General features: G+C 52.3%; 1 protein-coding gene across 3 annotated transcripts in view; it reads left to right on the top strand.

Moving 5' to 3' along the window:
* The window catches only part of Clic5 (chloride intracellular channel 5), a 62,936-nt gene extending 45,562 nt beyond the window's left edge, over nucleotides 1-17,374 (top strand). For all 3 annotated transcript variants that reach the window (XM_010617751.3, XM_010617753.3, XM_010617752.3), the window contains exons 5-6: nucleotides 9,968-10,152; nucleotides 13,288-17,374. In XM_010617751.3, the coding sequence (XP_010616053.1) occupies nucleotides 9,968-10,152; nucleotides 13,288-13,455 (353 nt within the window). In that variant the 3' untranslated portion in view covers nucleotides 13,456-17,374. The remainder of the gene's footprint in view (nucleotides 1-9,967; nucleotides 10,153-13,287) is intronic.
* The last annotated feature ends 316 nt before the right edge of the window (nucleotides 17,375-17,690 follow it).

Raw genomic sequence — 17,690 nt, 5'->3', positions numbered from 1 at the left:
TGGGCTCATTCATTAGGGGAGCTCTGCTGTGTGGGCTGCAGGCGGGAGGAGCGGAGACCACCAACACCCTTCCACGGGCGGAATTTCCCCGTCTGAGCAGAATGTGGGCCTCTGGCCTGGCCTGGCCTGGCCTCAGCTCAGCACCAGGGGATAAAGGAGCATTAAACGAGCCATTAGCGCACAAGCTAAACACTCTCTCCCCTCTGGCCACCTCCACCCCGTCCAGCACAACCGACACCTTGTCTTTGTGCAGTGAGCACTGCGGGCTAATGTGTTTCTCAGGCTCCCAAGCGAGCACACACTTGGTGTGTGTGTGCCGATGTCACCATGGACTGGCAAAGGCCGTCACACACTCTTAGACGAGCAGGTTCACACTTCGACAATCTGGAGCAGGAAAGAGGCTGGCGTGCAAAGTTCTGTCAGGGGTGGTGCCCAGCTGCGGCCCTCGCAGCTTCACGGTGGGCACAGAGGAGTCAGGACCACGACCGCCTGTGTGTGCCAGTGCTTGTGTGCGAGTCCTGACTGTCATAGTCAGCTCAGCCCGTGGACTGTACTGTGAGCTGGATGTAGCTTTGGGGAAAGGTCCTCCTGCGCTCCTGTGACTCTGCAGGGGGAATGAATGGTTCAGAGACATCAGCGTGTACGAGGAGCCCTCCCCGTTCCCACAGAGCACCCCCATGCGAGCAGAGCTTGACAGTGTGTGAAATCCAGCTGGTCTCCTGGACTGTCTCATACACAATCCCGCTCTCCGTGTGCCTTCCCGGTCACACGCGTCACTGCTGTCCGACAGGACGGGTGGCATCGTCTCCGCTCCATACAAGGACACACGGAGGCTGGAACACTGGGGCCAGCGGTGGAGCCAGGATGGACACACCAGGCATTCCTTGGCTCTTGAAAGGCCCTCGGCTACAAATAGCTATGACTAAAGCATCAGAGGTTAAATCAGGAGCTGAATTTGGTCTGTTATTTGGAATTTAATGGCAGCATAGAGAGGATGATTTGTTGGGGGAAAAGGTGCTGTCCGGATGTTGATAAAAACCCTGGCTTTCTTTGAGACTCTTCTCAGGGGTGCCGGATAGCTCCCTCTGTCTGTGTGGGGGTGACCCACGGAGTGTCATGAGCTGTGGATGCCGCAAGTTTGGGACCTCAGTGTGATGTAGCTCTGCTGGTGTTCAGCTCGTTTGCTGGAGCTTGTTTTCTGAATCCCTGGGGCTGGAGGCTGGAATAGCCTGTATCAGTAGTGGCGAACCTGTGGCACGAGTGCCACGGCAGGCTGTTTGTGTCACTGGAAGCCCTAAAAGGTTTGCCATCAGTGGTCTATATGGACCTGGGCGATTAATGAGAGAACAAGTGGAAGCCAGCGCACGTGTGCCTTTCATCTGCCCTTGGGAGACGCCCAAGGCCCGGGTCGTTCTCCGGGTGCCCTTGAATCCCTGCTACCACGGCATCTTCAGCAAAAGACAGCATTTGCAGTGAGGTGACATAGACAAAGAACTTTGAGGCTGTGGGCAGCAAGTTGTGGGCAGACAATTGAGTGATGGAGAGGCTGGCTAGGGACACTTGTCAGTGCGGATTCTTCCAGGGCCACCTCTAGGCCTATGACCTGTCGTGGGTGAGCAGCAACCTTTGGTCCTCCTGTTGTGGTGAATCTGCGCTCTGCTTCCAGCCACACAAGGGAGACAGGCTCTCTCTCTCTCTCTCTCTCTGTCTCTCTCTCTCTCTCTCTCTCTCTCTCCCTCTCTCTCTCCCTCCCTCTCTCCTGCTGCTGCTTCTTAATTGTCTTCTTCAGAACAACCATGCTTTGTATTTTGGGCAGCACATTCTGGGCCCCCACAGGCTGCTGTTCCAGAGCAGACATGGGGACCGTGGGTCTGGGCAGGCTCAGGAGCCACTCTGGGGACTTCGAAGCTGCCAGTGGTGCTGGGAGGAGCTGTTCTGGTCTTACCCCTTGTCCTTGTCCCCAGAGTCCTGCTCAGCGCCCCACCCAGGGCAGGTACACGGGGAACATTTCAAGTGAATGAAAGACCCTCTCTGAAATACTTTACCATGCTCCCACCCGGCCTGTCCCTTCACCCAGAGATGGCAGAAGAGTCGTCACCAAGCCAAGGAGGGCATTTTCTCCACATGGTGCCCTGGTCCAGCCGTTCCAGTCACACCTTTGGATTGCATGGGAGACATCCCAGAGCCGGCCCTGCCCCTGTTCTGCGCCTTCCCGCAGACAAGTGTGTGTCACTGGCTCCTCTTTTGGCCCTGATGACAGACCTGCAAGAGGGGATCGCAGGCGACACACGTGGACCCCTCCACCGGTCCCAAGAGACCAAGCACTGTCCTTATTAAAGAAAAGGGCCTTACAGAGCAGGCACCAAAGCACAAAGGGGCATGCAGAGTCCCATGATTTGGGACTCCTTTCTCCCCAGATCCCCTGAATAGCTCAGTGAGAGCCTACTACCAGGCCCTGTGCAAGCCACTGGAGTAAAAGGGGAATAAGGTTGTACTGGCCATGCCTCTGTGCATCAGCAAAGGCTAGGGGTCCTTCTAAATAACAGAAACCTGATCACAGTGGCTAAAGCAAATACTCATTTTACTCAGCAAAACCAAAACCTATAAAGCATTTTACTGTGCACCATGCCATGTTCTTATCATTCTTGATAAATGTTTACTTCTTAATAGGAGTTTGATTTTCTTACATTGCTACCAGCCCAGAAAGCATAATTCTAGGCAAATATAGTTGCTTAAAGAAGTCAGGACCCCAGGTTCTGAGAGCTCCCAATTCTTCATCTTCACCGTGCAACTTTTATCCCCATGTCACAAGATGGTTGCTTTACCTCCAGACATTACACCTGAGTTCCAGGCAGTGACATCTACCTTATCTGCCCAGGAGTCCATTCATACTCTTTTCAGCTTTTTCTTTTTTGTTTTGCTGGCAGTTGAACCGAAGGCCTCAAGCATGCTAGACAGCTGCTTTAGCACTGAATTACACCCTGGACTCCACTGATACATTTCTACTTGCATTGTATTAGGCAGAGCTTGGTCATTCACGGTCCTTTACCCAAAAGTCTGGGAAGATAGGTAATTTTCACCGGGCACATTGCTACCCTGAAAAAAATAATGAGTTCTGTTTTCTATTAGTACCAAAGAGGAGAGTGGATTCTTGCATATAATTCACTTTCAAGTTAAGGTATTTTCCCCCTATGGTGAAAATATCTGATGTAGCTGTGCGAAACACAACAAAACAAATAAAAAAAAAAACAACGCTATTTCAGATTCTCTTTTGGGCTTGACAAAGTATAAGATTGCACATTACATTTATTCTGCTACCCTCCACCTTCCAACTGTTGAAGACCTAAGACTTGTGGAGAAAAAGTCTGCAACTAAAACGCCCCGCCAGGACCGCCACGTCTAAACTGCAGTCCATGCAGCGGTGGCTGGGGGTGCCCAACTGTGCCCGCTGCCCACCTGGGGCCCCTGCGGCCCTCTGCAGGCACTGACGTGGTCACCCTTCCCAGCAACGGTAGGAGCTGTGATCTCCCTGGGGCGCGGAACGGGTGCCCAGCTGACAAATGAAAGACCAGCCAATGGGAGGGAATGTGCACACAACAGTCTCAGGAGTAAACCGAGCCAGGAGATATTTAAACTTAAATTGCGGTGGGCAGAGTGGCAGTTTTTAAATTTGCAAACGGCTTTTCTGTGAACGCACTGGAGGATGCAGAAAGACAAGATGTGGTTCAATCATTTTGGCCTAAGTGTTCTAGGGGAGGAGGGTTGAGACCGCTCTGGGTCTACGTGCCGGGACGGGGAACCAAGAAGTTAGACTGTCCCAAACATCTGCATTAAACCTAATGTGGATCTTGATGCCTAAAAATAACCTGTTGTAAAGTAACCATAAAAATCCCATAGACTTCAGCCTGATTCAGTAGGCTACATAAAGTATGAGTGGCAGTAATAGCTCCAGTCAGTATTTATGTCCTCCTTTCTATTAGCACAATGGATTTTACAACTATTTATGAGTTTCTGGGAAAGCTAATAGAAAACACACGCATGGGTTCCTGCAGTAGCCACAGAGGAATCAGCAGAGGGCGCCACCACCCCGTGTCAGGAGTGGCAGGCACCCTAATTCCTTTCCCACCCCATAAATAAACTTGTGAGGCGCTTGCCTGGTACAGATTGCAAGATCCAAAAAGAAGCATAAATTTGAAGGCTGTGTGATCATCTTTCTCTTCAAATTTACTGTGGCATTTAGGAGATTCAGAATCTTAGGTGGACCTGGAATTTGTCTCTCTTGTCCAGTCCTCCCAACATACTTGAGAAATAAGTCCTATGAAGGGCATAGCAAAGTGACCCTAAATTTTTTACCACAATAGCCAAATAATTGCTAAAGGTTCTTGTCCTTTTTTTAAAAAAAAATTGTGTGCATGCACGTGTGTATGTGAGTGTGCGCGTGTGTGTGTGTGTGTGTGTGTGTGTGTGTGTGTGTGTGTGTTGTGTCCGCTCTTGCTGCTTGGTATTATTCTTCCGAACCTAAACCAAATATAAGCAGACTCATTGAGCTAACTCAAAATATTATTCTTCAGGAGGTTTCACGCAGAGCTTGGGAAAGGTCGGTGGAGAGGCCGTCTGTACCCTAAGCAGAAGTCTCTCCTTGCTTGGCCGGCACCCCCCCACTCATGGCTTCTGCACCCCTCTTCTGGGGGTCTGTGCCCCCCTCTTGAAGTCTCCCCTCCTTTCTCACAGCTGGGCAGAAAAGCTTCTCCCCCCATAAGGGTGAAGGGGCAGAAGTCTTCCTTGTGGGGTTTCCGTTCCATTCGGTTTAGCATTCATAATTTTAGTCATCGGGAGCCAGCAAGCTGTGGCCATGAGTGTGTGACGGGCAGAGAAGTCCCTGCTGTGCCAATCTCCCTGGAAACACGGCTGCTTTTTCCTCTCCTTTCTAATACGCTTTGGTTACAGCCACATGAACTCATACAAGACTGCAAAGCAGAAATCTCAGGTCATGCTCCAGGTGTCTCAGAAGTTGTTTCCTTCATCCTAGGCAAAATCCACGTGGATCTCTTACTTTTTGTCCCACGGTGTCACACACCGGTGGCAGCAGCCGCCCCAGGCATGGGCAGAGTTAGCACTTGCTGCTGAGAAGCCACGTGCAGGCCCAGGCAGTCCCTCCACTCGGAGAGAGCCCCTTCTAGACTCAAGCTTGTCACCGACAGTTCCAAGAATTCTGTCTCAAGTCAAGTGTTCATAGCTAAAAGCAAATATGCTATCAAATTAGCTGGGAAGCAGATCACAGGGGGGCGCTGACCTCTGTCCCCAGGGAAGTGAGGTGTACAAGGACAGTGCATGTCTGGCATGGGGACACCAAGGAACGGTAGGACGTCCCTTGGCACCCAGAAGTGGTCTCTCATGGAGTAGAAGCGTAAATTTGGGAATTCGGCAGCCCTGCCTTTCAATCCTAGTATTGTTCCAGACTCACAGAACGGGACTAACATTTTGAAAGCATGTTTCTCTTCACCTAAGTATGGATTCTACATCATCCCGGCCATCTATCAGCTACGGGTGGACTTGCGCTTCAGAGTATAGATGGGATCGGGATAGAGAAAGGCCATTCACTCTTCAGCTTTTGACAGACCAGCTTGTATTTCCAACCGGAGAGTAGCTACTGTCGGGATTTCCTAAATCCTTGGATCTGCCTCTCTTCATCCATCGAGGGTCCCTGCTCAGGACTCAGTGTTCCGAGAACCGAGCACACTGCCTGTGTCCCCAGCCAGGAGGCTGGGGCTCTGGGCTTTGTGGGCGGCCTGGCATAGGGAAGCCACCCTTTCCGCTCAGGGGACTTGGGGAGAGATGACAGGAGAGGGGCTGGGAACCCCGTGCCCTGCTTTGCTTGGGTATTTTTCCAGGGCTTGGAGGGGGCCAACATCCCCTTCCTACTGCAAGGAATCCGGGCTCCCAGGGCCTCCCAGCTCATGGACTGCAGCACCCTCACTTCCCCAGTGCACCAAGTCACAGCAACTCTGTCCCCACCCCACCCCAGCGACGAAGTGGAAAGAGCAGGGACAGGCAGGTTGCTGCAAAACTCAGCACTTTTATGCAAAATAGATGGAGAGCACCACGGAGGGACTGTTTGGATTATGACATCAGACTGGGTTACCGTCCAGAACTCACTGAATGAAAGCTGTTGTTCCCTACCGTGCAGGGCACGGGAGCCTGGAAGGAGGAAGCTGAAGACTGAATAGGGCACATTTCCACTGGACACCCGGGAGTAGTTTGGTGTTTAAGGGCCCAGCTGGGTGTATGCTTGCACAAGGGAGTGTTCCCTGGGTAGTTGGAGACTTGGTTTCTCCTCCTGCTCAAGGAGGCTGTCACAGCTCCCATCTGAGCAGCTACCCACTCCCAGGGTCCCCTCTGAGATTCAGCAAGTGCTGGGGAAGGAGGCTGGCAGGAGCCATGACAGACACAGGATGGGGGGGTTGTCTCAGTGGTGACGGGGACCTTTCCCTTAGGGGGACAGTGGAACAGACACTCGTCCTGCTGCAGAGAGGTCAGAGGTGAGCTTTGGCTCCTACAGAGAAGCCATGCAGTAACCCACAACCCTGTGACATCTGTCCCTCACCATGCAGGCTTTGAGCCCCTGGGGTCCTGGTGACCTTGTGTTTCTGGTGCTGCACCCAGCTGCCAGCCAACCCAGGCACCGTGCCTGCTGGCAGGACCTTGTTGGAGGCCAGCTTAGCATCTTGGCTCCCCGGTCCCCACACAGCCTCCATTCCCTGGTAAGACTATATTATTTTCCTAGCTCAAATTGCCGTTTCCAAGTCATTATTTCTCTGCGACGAGAAAACAATATTAGGTCTTATGTAATATCAACCTCAATGAATCTGGAAGTGATCATGGAATGGGTGGATTTTTTTTTTCCTCCTTAAAAAAAAAGAGAAAAATAAATTTGAGATTGTTTGCATATGGCTGAGAATATTTATGAACTATTCCCCCTGTTTCCTCATCGCATATTTTACCCGGCGCGTTTGTGTGTGGTACAGACTAAATCTTGATGGGGAGCAGACTCAGAGTAGGAAGAAAGCAGCTAAGGGACTGTGCATCGTCAAGCCCCGGGATGGAAGGACCCTGGGTCTTGGGGTGCCTGCCCAGCTCTCTCGATGTGGTCTGTGTTTGCCTGGGGATGTCTTTTGGAGGGAGAGCTTCAAATACAAACAGGAAAGGAATTAGCATCTCCTGGTCCCTCTAGTTTCTTTCACCTCTGCCTCACTCCTTCCAGAGCAGAAAGGTCAACGTGAAATTTCCTGACCAGGGCCAAACAGATCATTCGTCAAGACTCCCAGCCTGAGCCCAGCACCAAGGGATGAGTGAGCAGGTGGTGGGGGGAGCTGGCAGAAAATGTATGGGTGCTGCCCTGTGTCATTGGGTGGCAGTGTCTTGGCCGTGTTTTGGCACGCGGTCATGGAGTGGCTGTCAATGCAGCTTTTCACTGAGAAGGCAACCAGGGGACCTTGAGGGACAGGGTAATGGGTGTACGTTAAACAAGGAAAGGGAGCAATGCTTCAGGACATGGTTGTTCCCCCTCTGAGCTAGTGCCATTCTCTGTCACCCCTGGGAAGTTTCAGGAACACACTGACCAGGAGTTGGGCAGAGAGCAGGGTGATGGCGCTTTGGGGAATGCAAGAGCGATGACACCATCAACGGTGTCCTGGGACAGGAGGGGCCCCGTGTCAGTCACTCACCCTGCGTCATCAGAGTTAATCCTCAAGGAGGCTGAATGAGGGTTTAGAGATCTTAATTTCCTATCGCAGGGAGAGAAGAGAAGCTCAGTGAATTGAGGAGCTTAACAGCGGTCACCCTCGGTGTCAGGACTGGCAGGACTGGTGAGGCCAACGTAATAAGCACAAATAAGGGATTTAAAAATTCAGGTCCAAGGCCTTGGAAGGGCCCCGTGCAATGCAGGGACCTTCACACTGACACCTGGCACCGTCACAGTGAGTCCCCTCAGAATCTAAGCCCAGGCAAGCTCTGGGCCCACGGCCCCTTCCCGCTGCCTCAGCCCCGCTTCTTTCTACTGTGGTCACCACCAGCCCCAACCTTCACATGCCAGACAAAATTACACTTGTGCAAGGAGGACACAGGACACCAACTTGGTACATCACAAGGCATGAGCCCCACAGCAGCAACTGTGCCCATCCCCAAGTGAGGCCCCCTTCCGCCTCCAGGGACCACCAGAGAGGGCAGTAAGATGGGTTCCAGAATGAGCCACAACTCCGGTCATGGTTTTAGGCTCTGTCGCCAAGTTTCATGGGCAGAGACAAGTGCTGTGGCTGCTCAGGTGGTCCAGGGACGTCTGGAGTTAGAACTTGCAATGTCTTCTTTTCCTTCCCCTCTCTTCACATCCCCAGGATGGGGTCAGTTGGCCAAATTCAACAGGCCCTCTCTTTAATTTAATTTTTCTCTTTCCTTTTATAATCAGGACTTTGCTATTGTCTTTGTAACTGGAAAGAGTAGAGGATTTGAGTAACAAACAAGTCCAGTGCAAGCCCCCAGAGCTTCGGGGAGACGCACAATGCATATTGTCTCGCCTGGTTCCCACCCTCGCGCGAGCGCCTACTGATTCTATCGCAGTCTAGACGACCACTAAGCGCACACAGCATTTTCCAAGGCAGCTCACTCGGTTCCCCCAGACTGGAAACACGAAGCAGATGAGGCCACGCACGGTCAATGCCACCCCAGGGAGAAGGGAGCATTGAGAAACCATGCCCCGCCTCCAGCCGGCTGGAGATGTTCCAGTAAGGGTTCAATTGATTCATCTTGGGCTGGGGTTGTTCCATTGTCTCTATCAAGAGGAGGCGTCTGCTGAAAGGCAGGCGCGGCTGTGAGAAGTGGCTGGGAGGGCACCTCTTGGGGGACGTGAGCCACGCTGCAGTTCTCTCACTGCCTGGCTTCTGCTTCTGAGGGTGACGCCCCTGCGCCGTGCCTGGCCTGTGCCCCGGCACTGATGTTGAGCTCCACCAGAGCCTGGGGACACAGCTCTCTCGGGGACGAGGCTGGTGCCAGAGGTGCAGTGGCTTGGGACCCAGCTGCACCCTGTGCCAGGATGGGAGGGTTCTAGGACAGAGTCTGGTGATTGGAATGGACTCTGTGGTTCCTGGTGCAAGGACTCGGGCTGGTGGTGATGTCCCACGCTGTCCTCTGGTGGCTTTGTTCAGCTCCCGTATTTAAGTGAATTGTTCGATAGGTACACATGGGGGCAAGACAGTGACAGTCTCCTGCCACCCCGTCTTCCGTGGGCGTTCATTCTTTGGGCTCCGTCCCCAGCAAGGCTCTGAGCAGCTGGGATTGCGCACTTACAGTGACACCGCTGCCTGCGGCACTGGCCCTAACCTGGGGGACACCCCTGAGTTGCAGCAATGGGCCCTAGAGTAAGCTGCGGGCTGCCTCCCAGGTGGGCACCCACGGCTTTTCTGAGGGCTGCCTTTGCTCCGCCTACTGGAGGTGTCCCCTGCCCCTCCGGTGTTGAGTTAGCCACAGTGACTGCTTCCCCAGGATCAGGTCCTGTCTCTGTTCCAGGACTTCTAGACATTTCTATTGTTTAATCACCTTTCTCTCTACACAATTAACATGCGGGCTTACTGTAGAATATGTATAAAATGGAGAAAGGCCAACTAATGTAAAAGTTGAGCATGCTAGCACCTGCACACAGTAAGCACTATAAACTTGTGGTAGGAATCTCAAGGGCTGCGCTTCTGTTGTGTTCCAGGCCTGGTGTGTGCTCATCACATGCTCTGGTTAGCATGTCCTGGCAATAGGACACCTCGTGCGGTCCCCCTGGATGGCTCCCAGATGTCCTGCATGGGTGGTGAGCTGGCAGAGGCTGGAGGGCAAGAAGCCAGATTAGCTGCCCTTCTCTGGGGTCCCTGTGTCCCAGTGCAGGACTGAGAGAGTAGACTAAGTTCCCTTCCTTTGCTCTGCCCATCAGCCCTAGAGCGGGGCCTGACCAAGACCCTGAGGAAGCTGGATGACTACCTGAGCAACCCCCTGCCCGAGGAGATCAACACCGACACATGCGGGGACAGCAACAGGGGGTCCCGGCGCAAGTTCCTGGATGGAGATGAGCTGACCCTGGCAGACTGCAACCTGCTGCCCAAGCTGCATGTGGTCAAGGTAAGAGAGCTCGGGCCACGGGGGTGATTCGGGGTAGTGCCACATGTGGTCCAGCGCTGGGAGCCCCTGCTCACTGGCTGTCGGCCTCTCTGAGCTTGTCAGTGTTTATTAAAGGTGTGGATATGGCTCATTCTAGAGTTGCATAGAAAAAGAGGTGATGTGGATATTGCAGGGGCTCCGAATATAGGAGTGCGCACTGGGTGCAGTCAGAGAACCCCAGCGGCCCCTTCCTGGAGCTGCACCTGCCATAGCCCACATATCCATTGGTGCAGCCCCACGCTCCCATCCGTGTCCTTGGTGCACAGACCCTGTAGTGGCTCCCTGGGAGACACCATCCTCTTCCTCACACTCGGCTGCACCGATGGAGGCTGCAGGAGCAAGGGATGGGGACCCCTGCAGACCATTAGTGATGCAGCAATCTGAGAGTCAGAAAGAAGGGAATTTCAAATCAGTCCCCAGATCCAAACTGGTCAGCTTCCTGCTGCGGTGGCATGTTTCTTGGTGCTGGGGACCCTGTGCTGAATGACCTGGCCTTATCACTTGTTTTGGGTTTTTTTGTTTGTTTGTTTTTGTTTTTGTACCGGGGATCGAACTCAGGCCCTTTCGCTTGAGAAGCAGTCGCCGGAACCACTGAACTAAATCCCCTGCTAGCCTTACCATTTGGCACAGCTCTGATTGCTGCAGTCACCTTTCCCTGTGGGCGTCCCACGTGTATTCCCTGCTGCCCTCCATCCTTAAGAGCAACACAGGACACTTACCCTCCTTCGCGTCTCTGAAGAAGTTGTGGCCAAAGCCTCCAAAGGAGCACGCCTGCCACAGCCTTCTCTGATGCTACTATCCCCAGTTTCTTTCTACCCTTCACCGAGAAGAACTAGACCTCACTACCCATGGGTGGGGTTTGTGCCTACCATTCCCCAACCATAGTCCTGAGCTGCAAATGTAGATTCTCTCCCGCTCAGAGCCCACCCCAGCTTGGCGGATATCACACAGCCGGGTATGCCACTGGTGTTTCTGGCCTCGATCAGAGACAGGAACTCACGGTTGAGCAAACACAATCATTACTAGGAGGACTCTTTGGGCTCAGAGCCAAGCCAGTGGTCGCTTGCAGGAGAAGCCAAGTGAGGTCACTGTGGGGTTATTCACCAGTGCGTGCCTCACTCCCCAGAGTGTGCTTTCTTCTCCCTTCTGCGGGGGACACGTTGTACCCCAGGGATGTCACTTTTCCCACACTGGAAGGAAGAGCGCAGAGTCCATCTCTCCTCTTCCTTTCTCCTCTTCCTCCTCCCGAGCTTCGATACATACTAACCACACACTTAAGAATCATTGCTTGAATCAGGCAAACAAAAGGCTCTCCCAGCCGGGTGCGCCAGCCTGTGATTCCTCTGGCTCCTTCCAGCTGCAAATGGCCAAGTGAATGCTGTCCTTGGAGGACTTCAGCGGACTGCTCCCTGGAGCTGGGAGACGGGACGAGGATGGCTGGGAGGAAGGGCGCTGGGCCCTGCCGCTGTCTCCTTCTGTTTCTCCTTCTGATTCCACTTATCAGATCCGGGGCCTGGCAAACTTCTCTGGGTGCTCAAGAGCAGAAGGGGAGCTGCACGGCCTCCAGTTTGGCCTCAGATGCCAAAACTTAATCTGGGCTGTGGGAGCTGTTTTCCTATGAAAGCTCATGTGAGCATGGACGTCCCTGCTGCGCGTCACAGCTGCGTGTGGCCTGGCCCTGGCCAAGGACCTGAGTGGCCAGGTATCCCTTCTGTTCCAGAAGGCAGCAGGTATCCAGCGTGGCAAGGAGGGAGTCTCCTGGCCTGGCCTGGCCCAGCACAGTGACCGTGTCCCCCTGAAACAACTAGGGAGAGAGACCCAAACCCAAACCCAAACAGATGCCTTCATCTCCTTCCTCACTTCTCAAGCTACGGTTTGTCCTTTGAGAACTTGGGCATTCTCCCAGCACGCACAGGACCCTGGGTTCGATCCCCAGAACTGGAAAAATAAAAAAGCCCTGAAAATAAAATCCCCACACGGACACATTTCAGGCTGCGCCATCGACCCATGAAGAACGTGTGACTGGACGGCTCGTTTTCCAGGGCCCCTTCCATAGCTGGCTCTTGCATGCCGGGACGACATCTTCCCCACGGGTTTGCCCTAGAGGGAAAGCAGATGCCTCTCAAAGGCATGGGCAGACCGGGGCAGCGGCATCCCACAGGGAACTGAGGGGGGCTGTGGGCCTGGCATGGGGGTGACTTCCATTCCCTCCCACCCTCATCACAGAACTCTGGTTCTGTCACCTTTGGTCACTGGCCTCCTCTACACTGGACACTAGATATTGCAGGGGGCTCCCTGGGGGCCATCCAAGCTCGTCATTGTAACTGAGGGAGTTTCTTTTTATTTTTTATTTTTTTCCAGTACCAGGGATCGAACTCAGGACCTTGCTCTTGTGAGGCAGGTGCGGTGCAATTGAGCTAAATCCCCAGCCCAGGGGATTTATTATTATGATTAATTATTATTATTATTATTATTTGGTATGGGGGATTGAACTCCGGACCTTGAGCTTGTGAGGCAGGCAGCAGAAACACTGAGCTAAACCCCCAGCCCTGAGAGGATTTCTTATAAGAAAGCCCTGTGCAGAAAAGAATGGGAACGGCCACAGTTTCACCTTCAAGGCAGCCACTGCCCCTCGTAATAGAATTGTGGCTATAAAAGCGCTATATAATAGGCTCAGTGTAACAGTCTGTCTTGAGCTCTCTAGACCACTGGATCTTCCTGGGCAGGATCACTTTCAACAGCTCTGCAGGTGCCATTGTTCTTAGCATTTATCCACCCACTCATGTATCCCTGGCCATTGGTATTGTACCGTTTTTTGCTATTCAGGATACCTTGATCCTAACAGTGTAGCTAAACCTTTGTCCGCGTCCATGACTATCTCCTAAGGAAAAATCCCCAGGTCGGGAGCCTGAAGGACAAATAAAATCGACGCAGGAAATATCAAATAGAACATGGAGACAGCCCCGCCCCCACACTGCAAACATTTGGGGCACAGCCAGGGTCCTCCGGCCGTGCCCACGCCCTGGGCCAGCCCCTGGACACCGCCTGAGGATGTCCCTCCTCCTTTACCTGTCTCTGTCTCATCTCTCTGTTTAGATCGTGGCCAAGAAATACCGCAACTACGACTTCCCCGCTGAGATGACAGGCCTGTGGCGGTACCTCAAAAACGCTTACGCCCGGGACGAGTTCACCAATACCTGCGCAGCAGACAGTGAGATCGAGCTGGCCTACGCCGACGTCGCCAAGCGCCTCAGCCGGTCCTGAGCAGCGCCCTGCCCGCCTGCTGCAGAGGACGCTGCTCCCCCAGGGCACCGGCTTCACAGGCTCCACAGATTCCTTTTCCTCGCTGCCTCTGGAACCTCTTCATCAGGCCGCCCTTGCTGGCTCCCAGGAACTACTGCTTGCTAGCTTCGAAGGTTGGCTGCGTCCCCTGTCTGGATGCCCATGAAGCTGGTGGACAGGGAGGACAGAAACAGCTGCCTCTCACCTGCCAGCGGAGTCTGGGCCAGTGGATCTGGGGTCGGTCTGGGGTCTACCAACGTCCTAACATCTCTCAGATGCTTCAGCAAGTGCAAGACCGGCTCCTCCATATCGGACGTGCAAGGCCAAGGACCCACGCTGCTCTAGTTAGAGTGAGTCTGCCCCTTGCTAGGGAAGGTAGAAGGTCCGGGAGGCCCCAGCCGGCCTGGCTTTGGGCATCTGGGGACATATTTGCTGTCAGCTGCTCCAAGACCGGACTGCAAACTCCCTCCAGACATACTGGCAATCCACGCCCTCGGCCGACCATGGCCTTCGCCTGTCGAGGCATCAGGAAGGAAGCTGGTGTGCAGTTCCAAACTGGGTGACTGGCATAGGGGAGGAGGGGGAGCACTGTTGGTGCCAAAAGGCCCCAGGGGTCTATAGTCATGGGTTTGCACATTCGGCAGTGGTGTGTGGTGAGATCGCATGCCTGGCTTGACTGCAGGTCACCAAGTGGCTTCCGGTCTGTGAGGAAGGGGTGGGGTGGAGGGGGCATGGGTGTGGACCAAGGAGTTCTTTATGAGGCTCGGTGCCCCTGGTCATTGTCAGACTGGCTCCTCTCTCACGATCTAAGCCTTGGACTGCTGATGTCACTAACTACCAACCTCATAGTGAACACCCCAAACCTGGCCAAAAATGTCTTTCTGGTCTCTCTGAGCTGCCCGTGGCCATGGGTCTGCGGGCTGGTGCTCCCAAGGTTCCCTGGCAGCCCATGGAAGAGGTGGAATGGTGGTGGGACATCTTTGCAGAAAGTCATGGGCCATCCTGACCCAGAAACCATAGGGTGTGAACTGGAAGAAACACAGGTCCCCATCTGGATTAACTTTCCAGACTGCTAGATGACAGAGGGCAGCGGTGTTCCTGCTCATTGTCCTCCGTAGTCCTTTCCCCTGCCTGTCACCTCCTGGCCTTCCTCCTGCACAGAGGAAACAGAGAGAAAGGGACTAAGTCTCAGCTCCTCTTGGGGGAACTCTGTGAAGAAACCTCCCCAACCCCTCCCTCCCTCTGTGCTCCGAGAGGAGGGCGAGGATCCTCCTGACCCAAGGGAAAGCACCCTGCTGGGGAGAACAGGATGGCCAGGTCCTTTACACAGAAACAGCAATGAATCCCAACCCACACACTCATCTGACGCACTGACCCCAGGAATCTCCACAGAAAAAGTGACCCACGATGAAACCTGGGGCAGGGAGTGGGGTGGGGGGATATATTCCTGCCCCCCATGAAGAAGAGGATGCCGTCAGCTGGACATTCCTGTCCCCCACCAGAGAAGCCTTCTGCACCCATGACGACGACGTCTAAAAGGAAGTAGGTGGCAGCTGTCCTGGGCACTGCAGAGAGAAATCCCACACCAGCCTTGGAGATAAGAGCACAAGGATCCTGAAGGCCTTCTCAGTAGAGTGAGTTCCTAGCATCCTCGAGCCTCCCCGGAACCCGCAGTGTGGTGAGATGACTTCCAAGTGGCTGGGTCCTGGGGACTGACCCGATACCTGGAACCTATGAAGTCTAGAAACAAATGAGCCAAACCAAGTCAATGTTGTCCCTGGGCGCTCCTCCTGGGACTGAGTTAGCTCACGGAAACAGCAGTATTAGGCACAGTAGGGGGTATGATAGAGCCACTATGAGTCTTCTGAAGGCAGGCAGGTGTTATGGAGAGAAGACGCTTGATTCAGAAATGTCTTTTCGTTTCAGCTGTAAGGTATATAATACAACTAACTGACTGTAGATTAGAGTCCTGATGTCATCACACTAAGTAAAATAACAATACTATTAGTAATATCACCTTCTGATTTTTTTGTCCAAACCCTCAGGCCCTTCTGGGCACTGGCCTTAATCTTGCCCCATGGCATCCTCCATGCTGTGTGACCCTTTTTGTCCCAAGGACTCTGCAGCTCAGAGTCCCAGGGGAGACAATCTATAATCGGTCCCGGAGAATACATTAGGCAGCTCAGAGAGGGCGTCATTTGTGTTGAGGTCGTATTTTCTTTTGTATTTTTCTCTCCTTTGGCTTTCACATCTCCATTTTGGGCGGAGGGGCAGAGCAGAGGCTGAGAACTAGAGTCAAACTCAGCCTTACAGAGTTGAATTCACCCCTGCTCAGGACAGCTTATCTCTGCATGTGGCTGAGAGGAGTGTTGGATTCAGTTTTAATAACTCTGCAAGATGAGCTGGATCAATATAATCCTGACTGAACCAGAGCACAGTTCCTTTATCTCCTGACAAAGGAAGGCAAATGCCGATGAATTTGGAATCACAGACAGGAGTACGAATCTCTTCTAGCCGCCTGGTGGCAGGCAAAGCAGCAAAAACGGGGCAGATGCTTGGCCACAGGATCTCAAGTTCAGCTTCCCAGGAAAGGCCACCTCCTCCCTCCTCAAGCTGCTGGTGCCAGAGAGGAGCGGGGCTTGATCTTCTTGCAACACCAGAAGTGTCTTCTGGCCATTCTCTGATGGAGCAAGGGAGCCCTTCATTGCGCCTGTGCTACTCAGTGGTCACACTGCAGTTGACAATACCAAGCATCTTAGGGCAGTCACAAGAAGGAGCAGACCCAGGTGGTCTAAGAGCTCCACGAGTCAGCAAGGCCTACACACAGAATTGGGAAGGAGGCAGAGACAGGAAGGTCTCTCTGGAGCAAGTTTATCATCACTATGGCAGTCTGTCCAAGGGTCTAGAAGTAACAGGCTTGCAGTAGCTGCATCTGTGTTCACCTCCACCCTCAGGGGCCAGGGGCCAGCTCAACAAAATGCTGGTGTTGTTCCTTGGAAACCCATGGTTAAAAACTAAGCTCAGTGTTCTCAGGGGGTCACTTTCTTAGGTCCTTTATGACATTAAGAAGTTTAAGAAACCATTAGAGAAGGGAATGTAGGCATGAATACCCAGTCGGTTCTGACACCAGCCCCTCTGCACCCAGGCCCGGGCCTTGCATCTGCTGCTGTCCCCTGTTCAGACCACACAGTCCATGTCCCCTCACGAATACCACTCTTTTCCCTTCCCTGTATCCCTCCCCAGCCTAGCTGCAGAGACTCAAGTCTCTTAATCCGATATGACCCAAACTGCCCATAATCTTATTTAATGTTCTTTAAAGAAATAGATTTGATTCCCTGTGCTAACCAAAAGTAAATGAAATATTGCCTCTGTGGAAGGTTTGGGCTAACTTGTATTTCTATTAATGCAATCTGATTTTTGGCAAAACACAGTTTTAAAGATCTAATTCGTCTAAGGCATTTTGTATATAGTTAGAGGTTTCACAATATTAACTATGCATATATTTAAAATATAAATTATCCCGCTGATGTTTGAATTTGCCTTTTTTTTCCTGGCCTCTTAGTTGTACCATTTTCTAAGCTGAGGAGTTAACTGATTTAGTAAGAGATGCCTAGCTTTTGTAAAAGAACAAGCATTCATTTAATAAATACACTCCGAATGATGGTTACTAGATTTCCCTGAGACCTGTAACTGTGGTGATAAAATAACAGGCCTTGCTTTCCAGCCTTAATGAATATAAAATGCCTTTTAATGAAGATAGAGCTGAGTGCTTTCCTCATGACTCTGGAGCAATTATAAATTTGTTTCCTGGTCTTGATCAGAATGAACTGATTTCAAATAAAGTTGGTTTATTTTCAAATATTACAAACCTGACCATCAGCCTTCTTATTTAAAGTGGGGATTTCCTGTGCTGTTTTTTATTTGCTTTTGTTTTTGGTACCAGGGATCAAACTCAGGACCTTGTACTTGTGAGGCAGGCAGTAGAACCCCTGAGCTAAATCCCCAGCTCCTTTCCTATGCTGTTTTTTTGTTTGTTTGTTTGTTTGTTTATTTTATTTTTGAGACAGGATCTCACTATGCCATTGAGACTGACCTGGAACTCACTATGTAGCCCAGGCTGGTGTTTTAAATGACAAATCTGTAATACTTTTTCCTAAGTAAAGTTTATTATTTTGCTATTTTAAAATATGTGTATTCTTCTTAAAAATAAAAAAGCA

Source organism: Fukomys damarensis, unplaced genomic scaffold (genome assembly GCF_012274545.1).
Source record: "Fukomys damarensis isolate Sample0158 unplaced genomic scaffold, DMR_v1.0_HiC HiC_scaffold_20, whole genome shotgun sequence".
Classification (NCBI taxonomy): Eukaryota; Metazoa; Chordata; class Mammalia; order Rodentia; family Bathyergidae; genus Fukomys; species Fukomys damarensis.
This window is presented reverse-complemented; position numbering and strand designations above follow the sequence as displayed.